The 16,247-nt window shown below is 31.9% G+C and overlaps 1 protein-coding gene across 1 annotated transcript; it reads right to left on the reverse strand.

Annotated features, from left to right (window-relative positions):
* Positions 1 to 566: 566 nt before the first annotated feature.
* Positions 567 to 15,797, reverse strand: LOC143060743 (uncharacterized). The gene is made up of 7 exons (XM_076233633.1): positions 15,354 to 15,797; positions 11,051 to 11,153; positions 8,405 to 8,575; positions 7,700 to 7,761; positions 4,452 to 4,823; positions 3,289 to 3,552; positions 567 to 2,415 (listed from the first exon to the last, which is right to left on the reverse strand). The coding sequence occupies exons 1-7, from the start codon at positions 15,372 to 15,374 to the stop codon at positions 2,236 to 2,238; spliced, it is 1,173 nt and encodes a 390-aa protein (XP_076089748.1). The 5' UTR covers positions 15,375 to 15,797; the 3' UTR covers positions 567 to 2,235.
* Between the last annotated feature and the right edge of the window lie 450 nt (positions 15,798 to 16,247).

Here is a 16,247-nt window from a genome sequence, read left to right on the forward strand (position 1 = left end):
ACAAGACAGGTACTACCAAAATAACTCCCGGTTTTCTGGAAATCTGAATTTAGTGTACTATGTAGCGCATTAATCCTGAATTTTTAATGCAAACTCATAGGCAAGTGAATTTTGGCTCAAAATGGTATAAATATATTTCCCTTTCACCAAAAGTTTCATTTTTGCAAATTTGTTGGTTAGTTTAAGTAAACAATGACATCAAAAGCACTATTTTGTGTCAAAGTAGGACTACTTTTACATAGGAGTAATTGGTGGTCTGACACCTAAAAAGAGTAGTAACTCAAAATTTCAAATGCATCTTCCTAGATTCAGTATTCAAACACTAGTGCTATATTATCTTGGAGCAGAACATTTGAGATAGTTTACCACTTCTGATTTTAGGCAGACGCCTTAAGAAATTGTTGCTAAAGCAAACTGTCCAAAAGCCTTGCGAATGTTAACACTTGATCATCGATGATGCATTGAACTGTTCAGTCATACTATTTCATCCAAGTTTAAAGGAAATCCGTCAAAAAACAAAGGTGCTATCCAGGTTACAAGCATAATGCAGGTATAAAAAAGATAAATATTTGTACAATTTCTTTTATATGAAATCATTTGTTTCAGCTATAAACAAACAAAACATAAAGACTAGATAAGTATTGTTATGGCTATATAAAACATGGAAAAGACAAGTATCAATCAAAACATGCAGTAATGGCATACTATGTACATTTTATTAGTCTAATATTTTTTTTATAATATACTGGTATCAAAACATAAATGCTTCAAATATGTACTTTACAAATATGAAAAACTATTTTCTTAACCATGGACTGCAGTTTATTAATATATGTATAAAAATACTATAATGCTGTTAACACAATTCGAGGTTCCCAGATGAGTGAGAAAAAAAAATGGCAGATGCTACATCTTTCAGTATATTAACCAAAAACAGCAAAATTGAAATTCAAGGATAATTTGTCAGAGCTGCAGTTGAAGTTGCTTTCAGGTACAAGTAGATATTGTATTGCTTAGTATCTTTGCTGTTTGACAGTTATTAATCATATATCTTTTGTACTCCCAATAATGTCTTAAAATCATCATTTCAGGGGCAAACTATATAATTTGTCCTTTCCCATCTATATTCTGCATGGTTGTAAACACTGTCTTCCTAATAAGATGTGGCAACTTACTTTGATCGTCCTAATCAAATAAAGGTTTCAATACAATAGTTACTGAAACAGCAATTTGCCATTTCAAGGGTAATATTCCTCATAAAATTTGACTATTTTTTGTTCTAGTTTTACAAGGACATCAACCTTGTCAAGCTTGATATTTTTGTCATAAATATCATGGTCAATCTCTGATTTAGTTCTAAATAGTAGCCAAAAAAATTACAAAAATGGAAAAATGATTCAGAAGCAATTACTCTAAAATGAGTCAACTGATTAAAACAAATGTTATTGGTGGATTTCAAAATAGTTCAATTTATAAATGTAGACAAAACATAACTTTTTTGTTTAAAATTGATGAGATAAATTGGTTAATAATATGTTATATTCGCAGTATGTTTTAGGTACTAGCATCTTAGAAAAATTCTACATAAAACATCATCATTTTTTAAAAAAAAATTCAATGTATAGATTCCAGTAAAAAATAAAACAGAATCAAAATATATAAAAAAGAACAAACTTTTAAAGGTCATTCAGAAATCATAATATGCTGCACAAATCTTCAGTGCTCACAAATAGAATAAAAAAAACCACACATTACAAATCTTATGACCTTCTGCTAACAAAAAAGCAGGGGTCAGGCAATATAAAACAAGGTATAAATCATCATGTCAATGTAACATTACTAAATGTGATATCATTCTACACAGTAGTATAGAAAGTTGAAAGTATAAAACAAGGAATAGATGCAGCACAGTCTCCACTCTTAAAGAGTTGGGTAAAATTATAAACTTAGTTAATAAGCAAAATAAAAATATTTTCATTATGTTAATCTACTAGAATATTGTATCCAACTTTGCTATATATATCATAACAAAAACTAACAAGTAAAACATGATTTAAACCATCATTTTGGTAGTTCTGTCCTTTTAACTACATTCTGACAATCATTCACAATGAAAAAAATGTTACACTTTAGTAGATAAAAATAGGTTCATAACAAAAATATTTGAGAACTGCACTGTTCCATGCTGATTTTAAAAATAAATATTAGTTGCAACATATCTTAAATAGCAGTGTTTTAATCCAGAAACATTTCTTTGACATCCTCTATTGTTCCCCTGCACTGCGGGCAATCCTGGCCCATGCCCTCTATTTGCAGGGCACACTCTAAACAAAAAGTGTGAATACAAGGAACAATCACAGCATTCCTTTCTCTATCACAGCAAATGGAACACCTTCTATCAACAGGCACCAAAACCTGAAATATAATTATTGTCAAATTACTCGTATTTATATTCTGAATCCTCTAGATTTGCAACAATGACTGGTACATAAATATAAATGGTTTTAACTTTAGAAATAAACATGTATCATGAAACAAACTTACTACAGCTCTGATGTATTTTGTCATTTCCACAGTCCATGTTGGGCTGTCCACCTCAGTCTACTCTGTTTCCACCTAAGACTGTGAAATATTGAATGCAGAAACTAATATTTTGTTTCAAGGTTTTCAAATTATTCAATAGTAGCAATTTTGATAATTACAAAAGTTGATTGCACACCTATTTCTGTGGCAAGTTTCAGAAAGATTAGCATTTCCAAGTTGTTGTCTAGAAAACCGTTGATAAAAATAATATCACAGAAACAAACATAAATAATAGGTTGTTCCCACTTTGTCGGGTGCAACATAATGCAAAAGAAACAGTAGAAAAAAATTGTCAACCGACTCCAGTCATTCATGAGAAATATCTATAAATCTCACAACTATGATGGGGGACATAATAAATACATGCTAATTTATATAGCTTTGCATATTTCTGCTACTAGCAGTGAAGTATCTTCTTGACAGTTGTACCCTACATTCCATAGCAATAGTGTCTCTATATTGTCAGAAAATTTTTAATTCATTTTTACTGTCCCATAACAGGTAAAAAATTCTCAGCAAGCCTCACACTCCTATTTTTCACTAAAGCTTGTAAGGTCTCAGCTATTTACTTTTTTGTCATTTGCGATTTTTAGGTTTGTTGCTACTAGTATTTGACATCCATTGAACAGACAAGAGCTCTGTTATAATGAATTATAAGTGATATGTATCATGTGTTGAGTTGCAGATGTCTAAACAAATACTTACAGTAGGTGTGCCAGCAGGCACATGCATAATGGAGTCTGTCCAAGTTGCTGTTTGTGTCTGAGGAGTTCTTGTATCCATTTGGGATTGAGGAGAATTATTAAAGTTTGTCCAGGAAGTCTGCATTTGATTTTGTGGAGTCATAGCTGTTGGTGAACATCTACCAGCATTAACTGTATAAGGACTAGAACTTGTTGATGCTACAAGACCTGGATCATTTCCTTCATCTGCAGATGAAGAATCTGTCACACAAAATACATCAGCAATCTGCAATAAAATTATGCAAATTTTGGAATTATGGTACATGTATCTTTAAACTGGACAATGTGTGCAAAAACGGATGTCCTGCTCTCTAAAACATCTGCTTCTAAATCACCTGTTCAAAATTTAAAACATTTCTTAAATGCTTCATTAAATTTCCACAAAGGAAAGGTTTAATGAAGTCAATGTTGTTTTTAAAAACTTCAACCACAGACTTTACCAACATGTTGTTGGCAAAAATTTGCATCTAGAATATATTTTGTCTATTTTGATTACTAATCAGGTAATATAACAAGTACATTTGTCATTAATTCTAAGTATATATGTCCTTGTATATAATAAAAAAATTGCATGAATCGTGATTTCCATTTCCTTCTTAAATACATATCAGATGACTAAATTGATACTAGATAACATGTTGCACCTCTGACATCATTATATTTAATTGTAATACATAAAAGCTTAACATATTAACCATGAACTTGGATGACATAGAACATATATTTTTGTTTTTGATAATTATTCTATGTTATTGTTAGTTTTTAAACAGCTACTAGTATGAATAATGCACAATATCATGACCATATTTACATTTTCCTTAGCAGTTTTTAGTACCTAATTCAAATATTTTGCAAAAATAACTGCCAATAGACTGCCAGAATAACTGTGAAGGATTAGAAAAACTGCTAATTTTTGTATATGAAGTAACTGGTTAATTTTGAATGGTTAAGAACTGCTAGGCAACTGAAACTACTACATATGTGAGATGGGAAGGCTAAGAAACTTCCAAGCATCTTCTTTCCACTTTACTTGGGATAAATTAATTAACTTTTGATAAACTGAAAATACATGTGAAGATGATGTAGGTTTAGACAAATAATCATTCTTGTTTCTTACAGACCTACCTTCTTCCTGGTTAAAAGATAAATCCTTGATTTCTGGGTGGAACATCGTACTCCATACTCAAAGATATTAGTAAAACTTGGTATTTCCTCCCCATGGCTGTTACCCAGCTGAGTTACCATGGATGACACTCTTCCCCTGAAGTTTTTTCCATTGTGGAAGTAAAGATTTTCCATTATTTTCAGTGTTTCACCATAACTCGAGCTTGATGGAATAGTTAAGTCCGATCTGGGTAATTGTTGAGTTGTACTACTTCTTACTTGTTTAAATTTTCTGTCAGCGTAATCGTAATGCATCCATCCTGTAGATACACTTACAAATTGGGGCATTTTAGACTTTTTTGAACTATTCCTTGATTCAGAAACAGATGTTACCTGTAAAGATACAAGACATCACATATATTTAATGAATGGCTATTATTTAATTTGAATTTATTGAACCATAAAACTAATTGTTGACTCTTCACATTGAATAATCCGCTAAGCGGATTACGTAAAATGTGAAACGTTTAATATTAATATTTTGACAATAACAACGTGCACACATGTTGGCATATGAATACACAACGTCAGAGTGGGCGTGTCGCCATAAAAATTGACAACATTGAAAATAAAACTAATAATTTTAACCAATCAGAAGACAGTAAATATCCAAAATTTATTTATTTTTATTTAAATTAGAAGCTATCTACACTTAAATTTCACTCTGTATGTATCGTATCAATTGGTGTTTCTATCTTATTGCAAATATGATAATTTACTATAATGATCATGCACAGGAACTAGAGGCTCCTAGCAGACTGAATATAATAGCTCATCTGATATCTATCTGCACTTCTAATAGCTACATTAATGCCTCAGGGAAATATTGGATAGTGATTAAGTGCCAGACTGCCTAAGAATCAGGCAGTGGTGAAAACATGACCAAAAAACCCCACCCAATTTGACATTGATATCAGTTCATAATATGTAGTTATGCACAAAAAAAAAACCCATTCATTTTCATTTTCTGTTCTGGTAATAGAAGATACAATTTGGTTGAAATACACTAGGAATTATTAAATAAGGGGAGATAACTCTGTAATTAGTTATCATTCTAACCAATTTTCTTACCAAGTTATTTGATATTACCAAACACACACAAACGAAAGACTTATACTTTTTTAACTCAGGATGATGGTTAGTATTAAATAGCATGATTAGCTCAGTGGGTTTTTTCTAATCATGTTTTAATTTTTACCTAAATTGCCCGATTCTTACAAAGACTGGCACTTGATAATCTTTCTCTATGTACCGTATCAACTGGTGTTTCTATCTTATTGCAAATATGATCATTTACTATAATGATCATGCACAGGAACTAGAGGCTCCTAGCAGAATATGATAGCTCATCTGATATCTATCTGCACTTCTAATAACTATATTAATGCCTCAGGGAAATATTGGATAGTGATTAATAATCTCTTGAAATGTGTGTTGGTTAGTGTATAGACAGGTATATACTATGAAACTAAGAGCGAGGGTGGTAAGATGACAAAATAAACGGACTTAAAGTAGGCAATTATTAAATTGCAGTGAAAGCTTTTCATTCTTGCTAACATTTTTCAATTTTATATAAAAACTAAAACTATGAAAAATTTTAAAACATATAGATAGTTTGCAGTAATCATGGTGGTAGATCAAAAAGGGTGTGGTGGAAAACGTCCTTTTTGGGATGATCAATAATTTTGAACGAGGACATACAGTTGGACCCCTCCCTCTTTATCATGGGTTGGAACCCCTTTTATAAATGGATGGATCTGCCCTTTGTATGTACCCATAGGTACAGTGTCTAGTGGATAGTTTACATGAATGAAATATCTGTCACTGGACATTAAGCAGCCAATAATCAATCCATTGATGACAAAATAGATCAAATTTCTTTAATTTCCATTCACAAAGACCATGGTATACTCTCATTTTGTGTACAAAGTATTTGTTTTTATAACTCAATGAATAGTTTTCATTATACAAGTTATGTATATATATACTTTATTCTGAGTAATTCTTTAATTTGTCCACATTTAGAAGAAGTTTACTTATTTTCAATTGCTTCCTGGAAGGCAATTCACCGACATATTTTCTGTATGCATAGTGACCTGAGCTTTACCCTCCTCGTAAAAATCCAGTGATTGCAATACGCATGGATCTGTCATTAAAATAAACAATTATCTGATTGTACATATTAAACATGTGCTCAATACCCATGCTTTTTGTTATTTGTTTACTATAAGGTGACAATCAGTAAACTTCGGCTTAAAAAACCTGCATTTAATGAGCAGCCATATTTGCTAAATCATAACAGACAGAGAGAAAAAAAAATAACGATTATACGATATATTTGCGTAAAAAAAGAGAAAAACAGAGGAATAAGTTTATGATATATACTGTACATGCATTGGTTCAAGAATTGGATAAACATTATTTTTCACCACTCTCTCGTTTCTTATGACTTTAAAATTAATAGAAGGATGTTTAAAAATTAATTTGAAAACTAATTGCAAAGTAATTAGTTTAATTTGGAACACACAACATATTTCTCCAAACAGCATGCAGTAGTATTATACCATACACTGAAATCTTATCCGTGTGGTCATTCATGCGTAGTTACTTAGTACATGAAAAAAGTATGTACTTTGAAAATTACAAGGCAAATTCAAGCAATTTGATTTGACGAGGAGTTGTAAATATGAGCTAAAAAGCCACCAACTTTTAATTTATCTCAAATAAATGACCAAAATTAGGTGAACAATTTTCCAGATCCTTGCATTTGGTCACTGCCTATATTTTTAAACATTTATTATTAATCACTTTCACTATCAATTTGTCTGCAATGTATCATAAATTTTTGAAGTAACAATAAGAGAATACCAGGAACAAGAATGTGTCCACAGTACACAGATGCCCCACTCGCATCATTTTCCATGTTTAGTGGACTGAAATTCGAATAAATTATCTACTTTGGCATTAAAATTAAAAAGATCTTATCAAAGGGAACATGTATACTAAGTTTCAAGTTGATTGAACTTCAACTTCATCAAAAACTACCTTGACCAAAAACTTTAACCTGAAGCAGGACAGACGGACGAATGAACAGACGGACAGATAAATGGACGGACAAACGGACGGACAGACCAGAAAACATAATGCCCCTCTACTATCGTAGGTGGGGCATAAAAAATCAAGCCTTACTAGTATTATCAATAACTTACAGCTTTTCTTTTTGCAACTTTTAAGTTTTCTATAAAACTGAGTACCGGTAACTGTTGTGGATCTAAAATAAAGAAATACATGTTTTTAAATTCATCATTTTGTGAAAACTAACATTATGTATAAGCATCTGACATAACTGACATTATTAGGAAATGGATTCATTGAGTCATCATATAAAAAAAATCACATTAATTTTTAGAAGAAAAAAAAATGAAGTATACCTGCTGACCGTCACAACTTGTGGGGGGTTTCCCCCTTGACAGCTCATTAAATGAAAATTTTAGAATAGCACTCTTGGTCACAATTTTTTACAGGATATTTTTTTAATAAAAGAAAATATGTATATGTTAACGCAGATGCAAACACTGGTAAAATATATCATGCATTATCATAATTTAATAAAACACATTTAAATCTAACAAAGTGTTCATCTTGGCGTTTGATTTTGTATAGGCATTAATGAAAGTAGGATGATGATACTAAGTTTTGAAGACATGCTAGTCTAAATACTACTCATGAAGATAGTCAGTTAGATAAATTTGTTATATGGTGTGCTGGTGACTTAATACCATACATATGGGGTCAGTATAATATATGGATCATGATGGTAATTGTTGACAGAAGCTGACAAGTGCTATACCAATTTACGTCAACAAATATGTGTAGCCAAATAAAACATGTGGACGATATATATGTAAACTTACCATTTAATGGAGGTAGTGGTGGTGACCATATCTCATTTCCTTGTAATATCATGATGCTGGTATTTGGATCTAAGAAAAGAAAGCTATCTGAATCCACTTCCATACCATCATCATATAGAACGACCTTTATATTATCTTCTTCATAGTCATGAAGGTTGAACTTTTCCCTGCCTGTTAGAAATCAGAAAATTGTATTACAGAAGAGCATATATTATGTAAATGAGATTTCAATTCAAGAAAAACACAGATGCTCCACAGGACACAGCTTTATACAACCACAGTGGTCGAACCCTAAACAGTTGGGCCAAGTATGAACACAACATTTAAGCTTGAATGTTTGATACATCTCTGAATTTGGATTGTGATTAAGTAGTTGACACGTCATAGGTTCCTGACACAGAATGAATGCATGTGTGTTCTAATGATCTTAAATTATTTATTTTTTTGCTACTGAGCTATAAACTATGCTGTTGAACTAATACATGAAAAATAAACAAAAGTTACGAAGCCAATAGACCATGACTGAAGGACCAAAGCCAAATAATCTCCATGGAAATGAGATGTGCCAATGCTCATATACAACTACATACCAAATATCATTGACCTACAACTAATACATGTAAAACTAGAGGCTCTCAAGAGCCTGTATCGCTCACCTGAAACAACCTGGGTTTTTCAATTCATATAAAACTAGAGGCTCTCAAGAGCCTGTATCACTCACCTGATTCTACTTAGGTTTTTGATAGCATATATATATAAAAAAATATATACACTGTATATGGCTAAAAGTAACAACACAACCTCATAAGGATTGGAACATTCAGGCTATGTTTGATATCATTCAAAAGTCCCCCACTGGCAGCCATCTTGGATGATGGATTTGCTACAAATTAACAGCACTTGGTCAGCACCTCATGAGGAATGTTCATGCTATGTTTTGTCTTTTTCCATTCAATGGTTCTCTAAAAGAAGTCATTTGAATGCATTTCCCATAGGGTCCTATGTTAAACTAAGTCCCCAATGCTGGCAGCCATCTTGGATGTTGGATGGGCTACAAAGTAACAACACTTGGTCAGCACCTCTGACATAAGGAACATTCATGCCATGTTTGGTGTCATTCCATTCAGTGGTTCTTTAGAAGAAGTTTAAAATGTAAAAACGATGGACGAAGGATGCCAAGTGGTGAAAAAAGCTCATTGGCCCTTTGGGCCAGGTGAGCTAAAAAGCAAAAGTTTTAAAGTCAATAGACCATAATTGAAGAGGCTGTCCCAACAAATCTCCACGAAAATGAGATGTGCCAATACTTATTCAACTGCATACCAAATATAATAGACCTACCACTTGTGGTTCACCATAAACTAGACTTAATCACAAGCTAACACATTGATTGTTGACGCCATCACCGCCATCGACACCGCTGACGCTGGAAACAGCATACCATATATGTCTCGATTTGTGACATCGTCAAGGCGAGACAAAAAAATGCTTATTTTGGCCCTTTTTTTGCCCTAAATTCCTACACATTTGAGACCATAACCCCCATAATCAATTTAACCTTCTACCTGTGGAATTAAACATTGTGGTACAATTTCAGAGCAATTGAAATGCTTATACATAAGTTGATATCCTGAAAGTAAAAAAATGCTTGTTTTTTGCCCCTTTAGAGCCTGCAATTTCAAAACAGTAAGGACCATCAGCCCAAATTTCAATCCCAACCTTCCATTTAGGGTATTGGACCTTTTTATACAATTTCATAGAGATCCATTCACTTTAACTAAAGTTATTGTCTGGAAACAAAATAAGTCTCCAGTAACAACAACGCAGACAACAACATCATACCATTTTATGAACGAAAATTTGTTTTGCGGTCTTAAAAAAAAACTACACAGATTTGAAATTTGTATTCAAAAATAATTACACACAAATCAAATTAACCACAAGTAAAATGCGCAAAAATATAGTGTCCTGATATTTAGGTTCATTTGAAAAGTTGCTTTTAAACCATCAAACACTAATTCTTGTAATATTTATTGTGTAAAATTTGCCTTGTCAAAGTTAAAACAATATTGATCAGACAAAATACCATGATAAGTTAACATCTAACATGACTCTAACTACTAAACCTGACAGTTTTTAAAGAATGTATATGTATACTGTAAGATGCCTTTATTACTCTCAATTTATCAAAACTAAATATCTCCAAAATGGTAACAGCTATCTGTAAATTGTAAGATGTTTTGTTTTCAATTCACCAACATAGAATCAGGCAATTATGTGCACAATGCCAATGGATATATTTGAAAATAAAATGCAATTCTCAATTTGACATGCTTGAGAACTGGAAGTCACAGATACATTGGACTACCACAATTCAACTCTATCAGGATGTGTTGACCTTTTGAAAGGTCACAAGGTCATTTTCATCTTTTCCTAGTAACTTTTTTGAACAAAAGTTAGAGAGTAAATAATGGTTCTTACAATGTGTATTGAATTTCAAGGATCTTCAAGGGCTACCATTGATATGCTGTATGTATGCATCTACAAATATGTTATAATATCTCTTTTTTTTGTTTTCTTAATTTAGATAGGAAAAAGTTGACAATTGAAAAACACTTAATAGACCACGGTATAAATATATATACTTACATTTGATGATAAGTTGGTTGTATGAATCTGCTCCTAATAGCTTTCGAGTTCTTCTATTAGAAGAATAAACTTTCAGTGGAATCTGACTCTTAAGTCTACCATCCTAAAATAAATAACAAACTCCACTAAGTACTACAACTTGACACAAAACCAACAAAATGACTACACAAAATTTGTTAAAAATACCTTTTGACATAATAAGTCATTTACAATTAGAATTAGAAAGAGGGATAATAAATATTAAAGGTTTCTCCCTGTTTATCTTTTACAGATATATACATGTAGTTATACACAAGGCTGCAGAAAAATTTATGCATATTAAGTGGGGTTGGAAAAATTTGGAGTGATAATTACAAACTATTTACTTTAATGATAGAGGTAACACGTTTTTTTACCAAGCTCATCAGACATATCATATTTTATGATCTTTATGTAATTAAATCTTGTGAGCATAATATATCCACAGTAAACCTTGTATATTTAACCTGTACTTCTGATAGTGATACATTTAAAAGGTGCCTGGCCTGCCTTTTGTCGATTTCATGCCACCAAAACTTGACCAAGTGAAAAAGAAAAAGTACATGTAAGTCCCTGTTTCCTGGGGTTGAACACAAGCAAATCTGGGGGTTCCCTTATGACAGTTAGTACCCAACTTTTCATGACTTAATTGAGCTCAACCTGTTAGATTAGAAAAACATAATTTGTCATGTTTGTCAAAAATAAGCGATTTGAATCGCATTTGTATGAAAAAAATAATCTGCCAAGCAATAGAGCAAGGAATTAGAGAACAAAAAGTTTGAAAGAGGACATTTTCCAGAAAAAAAGAATGTCAATTTTAAGTGAAAAGAAAAGAAAGTGTCCATGCATATAGAAAGTGGATGCCCCACTCAATCGCACTATCATTTTCCATGTTCAGGGAACCGTGAAAATGGGGTAAAAGCTAATAATTTGGAATTAAAACTAGAAAAATAATACCTTAGGGAACTTGCCTACTAACATGACTAAGTTTCAAGTCGATTGAAATTCAACTTGATCAAAAATTACCATGACAAAAAATTTAAAACTGAAGCGGGGCAGAGGTGGAATTGTAACGGTTTATTTCTTCCTCTGTGATGTTTTATCCTGAGGATGATTTGTCACGGTAATTTTTTTCCAGGCATGGTATTTCACAGGTAGAATTTTTCCATAGGAGTGAAAATCTATCTGTGTTATGCGGGTAGAATGTACCGGTATATATTTGCCGTATCATATTTCACAGAACCTTGTGAAATATAGTCCCATTAACTAGTAATTAAGTTACCCGCAATCAATATATACCTGACTTTAATTATAAAAGGTTTCACAAAGGTAGAACAAATTTGTATAATTTATCAAAGGGAGGTAATTATGAGCAATTTATATTTTAAAGATATTAATATAATATATTCCTGAATCTATTTCATAGTGAAATATTTCCTTGAATCTTATTTTTTATATATTATAGTTTATATAACAAGATGACTTACAACATGAATTTTTAATAAGACAGATAACATTTCACAGGTAAATACTATCCAGCTGTTAAAGTTGCTTTTGTTCCAATATATTGCTATGCTATAATTTATGATCTGATTTTCATATAATCAACAACAACATCTTTGTCCCCAGACTATTTATATAGTTAAAAATATTATCATAATCAAATTCTTCCATTACTGTTAACAGTAGTAATGCAACTATATTTTTACCTTTACATTTTAATTATATTTGTACTAAGATCTGAAAACAACTCACTTTTACATGTATTTCACTTACCTTATTTAATCATGATATTATTTCACAATTATTATTTTTAAAATTATTTCTGGTTTTCTTTCTTATGTTTAATGATAATTTTCTTTTTAAAAGAATGATATTTACTTGATTTATTTCAGGAACTTTTTTCAATGATAATTTGTGAAATAATTCCCATTACAATACATTTAAAAAAAAACAGGCTTAATTCAAATACACAATTTTTATTTCATAGTATTTGTAAAGTATAAGTTTTTTCTAATAACTATTCAATAAGTTAACTTCCCAGATAGAATTTCACGGCAAAGGAAAAAATATCTCAGGGAAATGTTTTCCTCATATCTCAGGGAAATGTTTTCCTCCAGATAAAAAAATAACAACAACTACTGTGACATTTTTTCCTCCGGATCAAATTTCACCCGGATATAATTTTGCTTTACAGAATTAGATAGGGGACCAGGGGACACCCTTTTCTGCAGTACAACTCTAAATAATTATCAGTACTACATGGCCCAAGACCATTTATACCAATGTGGTATACTTTTTGTAACTTTTCTTTACATTTAAAGTACATTTAATATATATGAAAGAATAATTTAGGCTTTAAAAACTTCAAATTGGCTGAGAAAAATGCATATTTATATAAGGCTTCCCTGAATTGGAAAATCTCTATTTTCAAATATATGCTTATATAAATTTGACTTTGGTATAATTACAGTACATCTATTCTGATAAATAAAATGAGTGTGCAGATGTTATTTATTCTTAATATATATATAATATTCAAGAGCATTTAAACAGGAATTTTTTGCTAAATTTAAAATTTTTAGGCCAAAATCTTGACAATTGAAGAATTTATTTAAATAATTATAGGTCAAAAATAAACACCCAAATGTCAATACTAAAATGACACCAGTTTCTCTTGTATGACAAATGGCCATGAAACTTGTCAAACTATCTCATTATTGCCTAAGCTTAGGTTATGAAAAGCTTTATAAATCTATAAAGATTGGTCAAGTCTTTCTGTCCTATTTATAGGGCCAAGGACACAGTTATCGTCCTTTGGTTACGAATATATATCCCCGAGGAACCAGTAATGACGCACCTAACGTTGTGTTTGTCTCTGCATTTAATCTACCATTTAAAAGAAAAAGAAACACGGAATAGAATGAAAGATTGATCACTTGTTAATGTATTTCAATCATTAAACAGTTGATTTTTGAAACAGTAAAAGCAATAAAAATCATGTTTGCTAACATTACAAACGGACTGTCAACTTATGATGGGTACCAGTAATGACGCACTATAAACAAACCAGTAAAAACCACTTGCAGTGTACCTGATGTTCGAAAAATTGCTTCAATCCGGATAATTTAAAGTTAACACTATTCAACAAATTTAATTTTAATAACAAATTTTGACATTTACAGTCACTTTTATGATCATGTTGATAGCAACACAATTTTTTTCATTAATTTAATTGTAACCTATATTTTATTTCAAATTTTATATAAAATTGTTCAAAATTTATCAAAGTGACATATATATTCCATATACTTGAAAATAAGAAGTAATTGCATTCATAAAACAACATTGACATTAAAACATTTATCAATGTATACTTCGTACAATGAATGAAAAAAATCGATAAACAATAGAAAATTATATAAGCGACGATCATTTGTTCTACAGTGATTCCCGCTTAAATGTAAAACCATGTCACATGACAGTCATATGATTTGAAAAACACAAACTGGGGCAGCATGTGCATACATACTTTTGCCGGCCAAAGTGGATTTAGGACTGATAATCATTCTGGGAAGGGTAGACTGTTTTTGACCTTAATAAAATGGCAGAAATTGCATTATCTTTACTAATTCAAGCAATAATAACATTTCTGGACAGAGTTTGAGGCATCTATGTTGTAGTCATATGACCTTCACCATCATGTTATGAATAGTAATTATCGATGACGTCACATCTTTTGTTTAGAAATATAAAACCCAAAACTAAATTGGTGCGTCATTTCTGGTCCGCGTCAAAACAGGTACCAAGACGATAATATTCCCTAGTGTAGACAGTGTATAACTTGCATGTTTTATTTAATACACTTTCCCAATTTATTTCTTGATTTTAAATGAATCTTTATGTGAAGTAGTGAATTGGTCCAGTTCTAAAAGGTCAAAATTTATCATGTCTGAAGCTGTCAAACTGAATTTTAAACCCCCTTAACACAGGCACCTTAACACGTAATTGTCAATATTTTGAGTTAGACCTGGTAGAAGTTTTTATAATTTTATATTATTTGTCTCACTGGCAGTACACTATACTGTAAAAAATCTTTTCGAGAAAGAGCTGGTGCGTTTAAAAAAAAGTATTACCGGAATGCCGCGTTGAAAAATAAATATTATATTTTCCCGCGCTATGCACGAAAAAAAGTCAATTATACCCCCTTTATTTAATTTAGGCTAAATGGCTGGTCCCTTAGGGTCGTATTCCCCTGAATTAGCGCCGGTTTGCCTGTACTTACCTGCCCGAACAAATTAGACATGATCTGATGATCGATCAACAGAAATAATTCTAGGGGATGACGTCAATAGAGAGAAGAACGTGTAGAAATCACCGAAATGGATCGAAAAGTAAATACGATTTGATTGGGTCAAAGCCATCACGTGGTAACCTAGCTCCTATGGATCAGGTCCGATCAGGGGTTATAGTAGATTTCATGGGGGGGTGCGAGGGTCCATGACGGATCATGGCGTCACGTCTACTGTTAATGATGATCGGTCCATTTTCAACAAAAAGCCACAGAAAAGTCCTGCGTGCGATAAATTATTCGATATACCATGCAGGGACCTTCTATTCTAAGTTAGTATAGAAACTGGGAAGGCCCTGGTTATAAATACGGTTAACTATCGAGGCGACCCTAGAAAGGGGGCCCATAGAAGGTGAATAAAATCCATAACCCTAAAAGATTTTGTATATCAGCGACGTCATGACACGAACTTCAGGGGCGGATCCAGGACCGAGATGTCGGGGGGGGGGGGGGGGGGCACCATGAACCATTTTTTTTTTATGTATATGTATATATATATATGCGAGTGTGAGTGGGTGCTAGGTTTGTTTTGTTTGTTTGGGTGTTTTTTGGTTTTTTTTGTTTGTTTTTTTTTTTGTTGGGGGGGGGGGGGGTTCAGATATCATCGTTTCTATATTTCGATATGTTTTACGTTTTTTACTTTTTCACTTTACTGCCTATTGATCTTTATTATATTCGACCTAAACATGCATCAACTATTTGCCACTGGACGTTTAACAACCATGCAACAATAAAACAATATTTTCTTTATATTTCATCACCACTATATTATTTCAACTATATTTTTTGGCCTCGCTTCAAGACTCACTTTTTCACATTATTCTAATA

This window comes from Mytilus galloprovincialis, chromosome 1 (genome assembly GCF_965363235.1).
Source record: "Mytilus galloprovincialis chromosome 1, xbMytGall1.hap1.1, whole genome shotgun sequence".
Lineage (NCBI taxonomy): Eukaryota > Metazoa > Mollusca > Bivalvia > Mytilida > Mytilidae > Mytilus > Mytilus galloprovincialis.

Coding starts and splice junctions, on each gene's coding strand:
- LOC143060743 (XM_076233633.1), bottom strand. CDS start 15,374: ATGTCTAATTTGTTCGGGCAG. Junction 7,762..8,404: donor ACCACTACCTCCATTAAATG/GTAAGTTTACAT, acceptor TCTTTATTTTAG/ATCCACAACAGTTACCGGTA. Junction 4,824..7,699: donor AAGTTGCAAAAAGAAAAGCT/GTAAGTTATTGA, acceptor GTATCTTTACAG/GTAACATCTGTTTCTGAATC.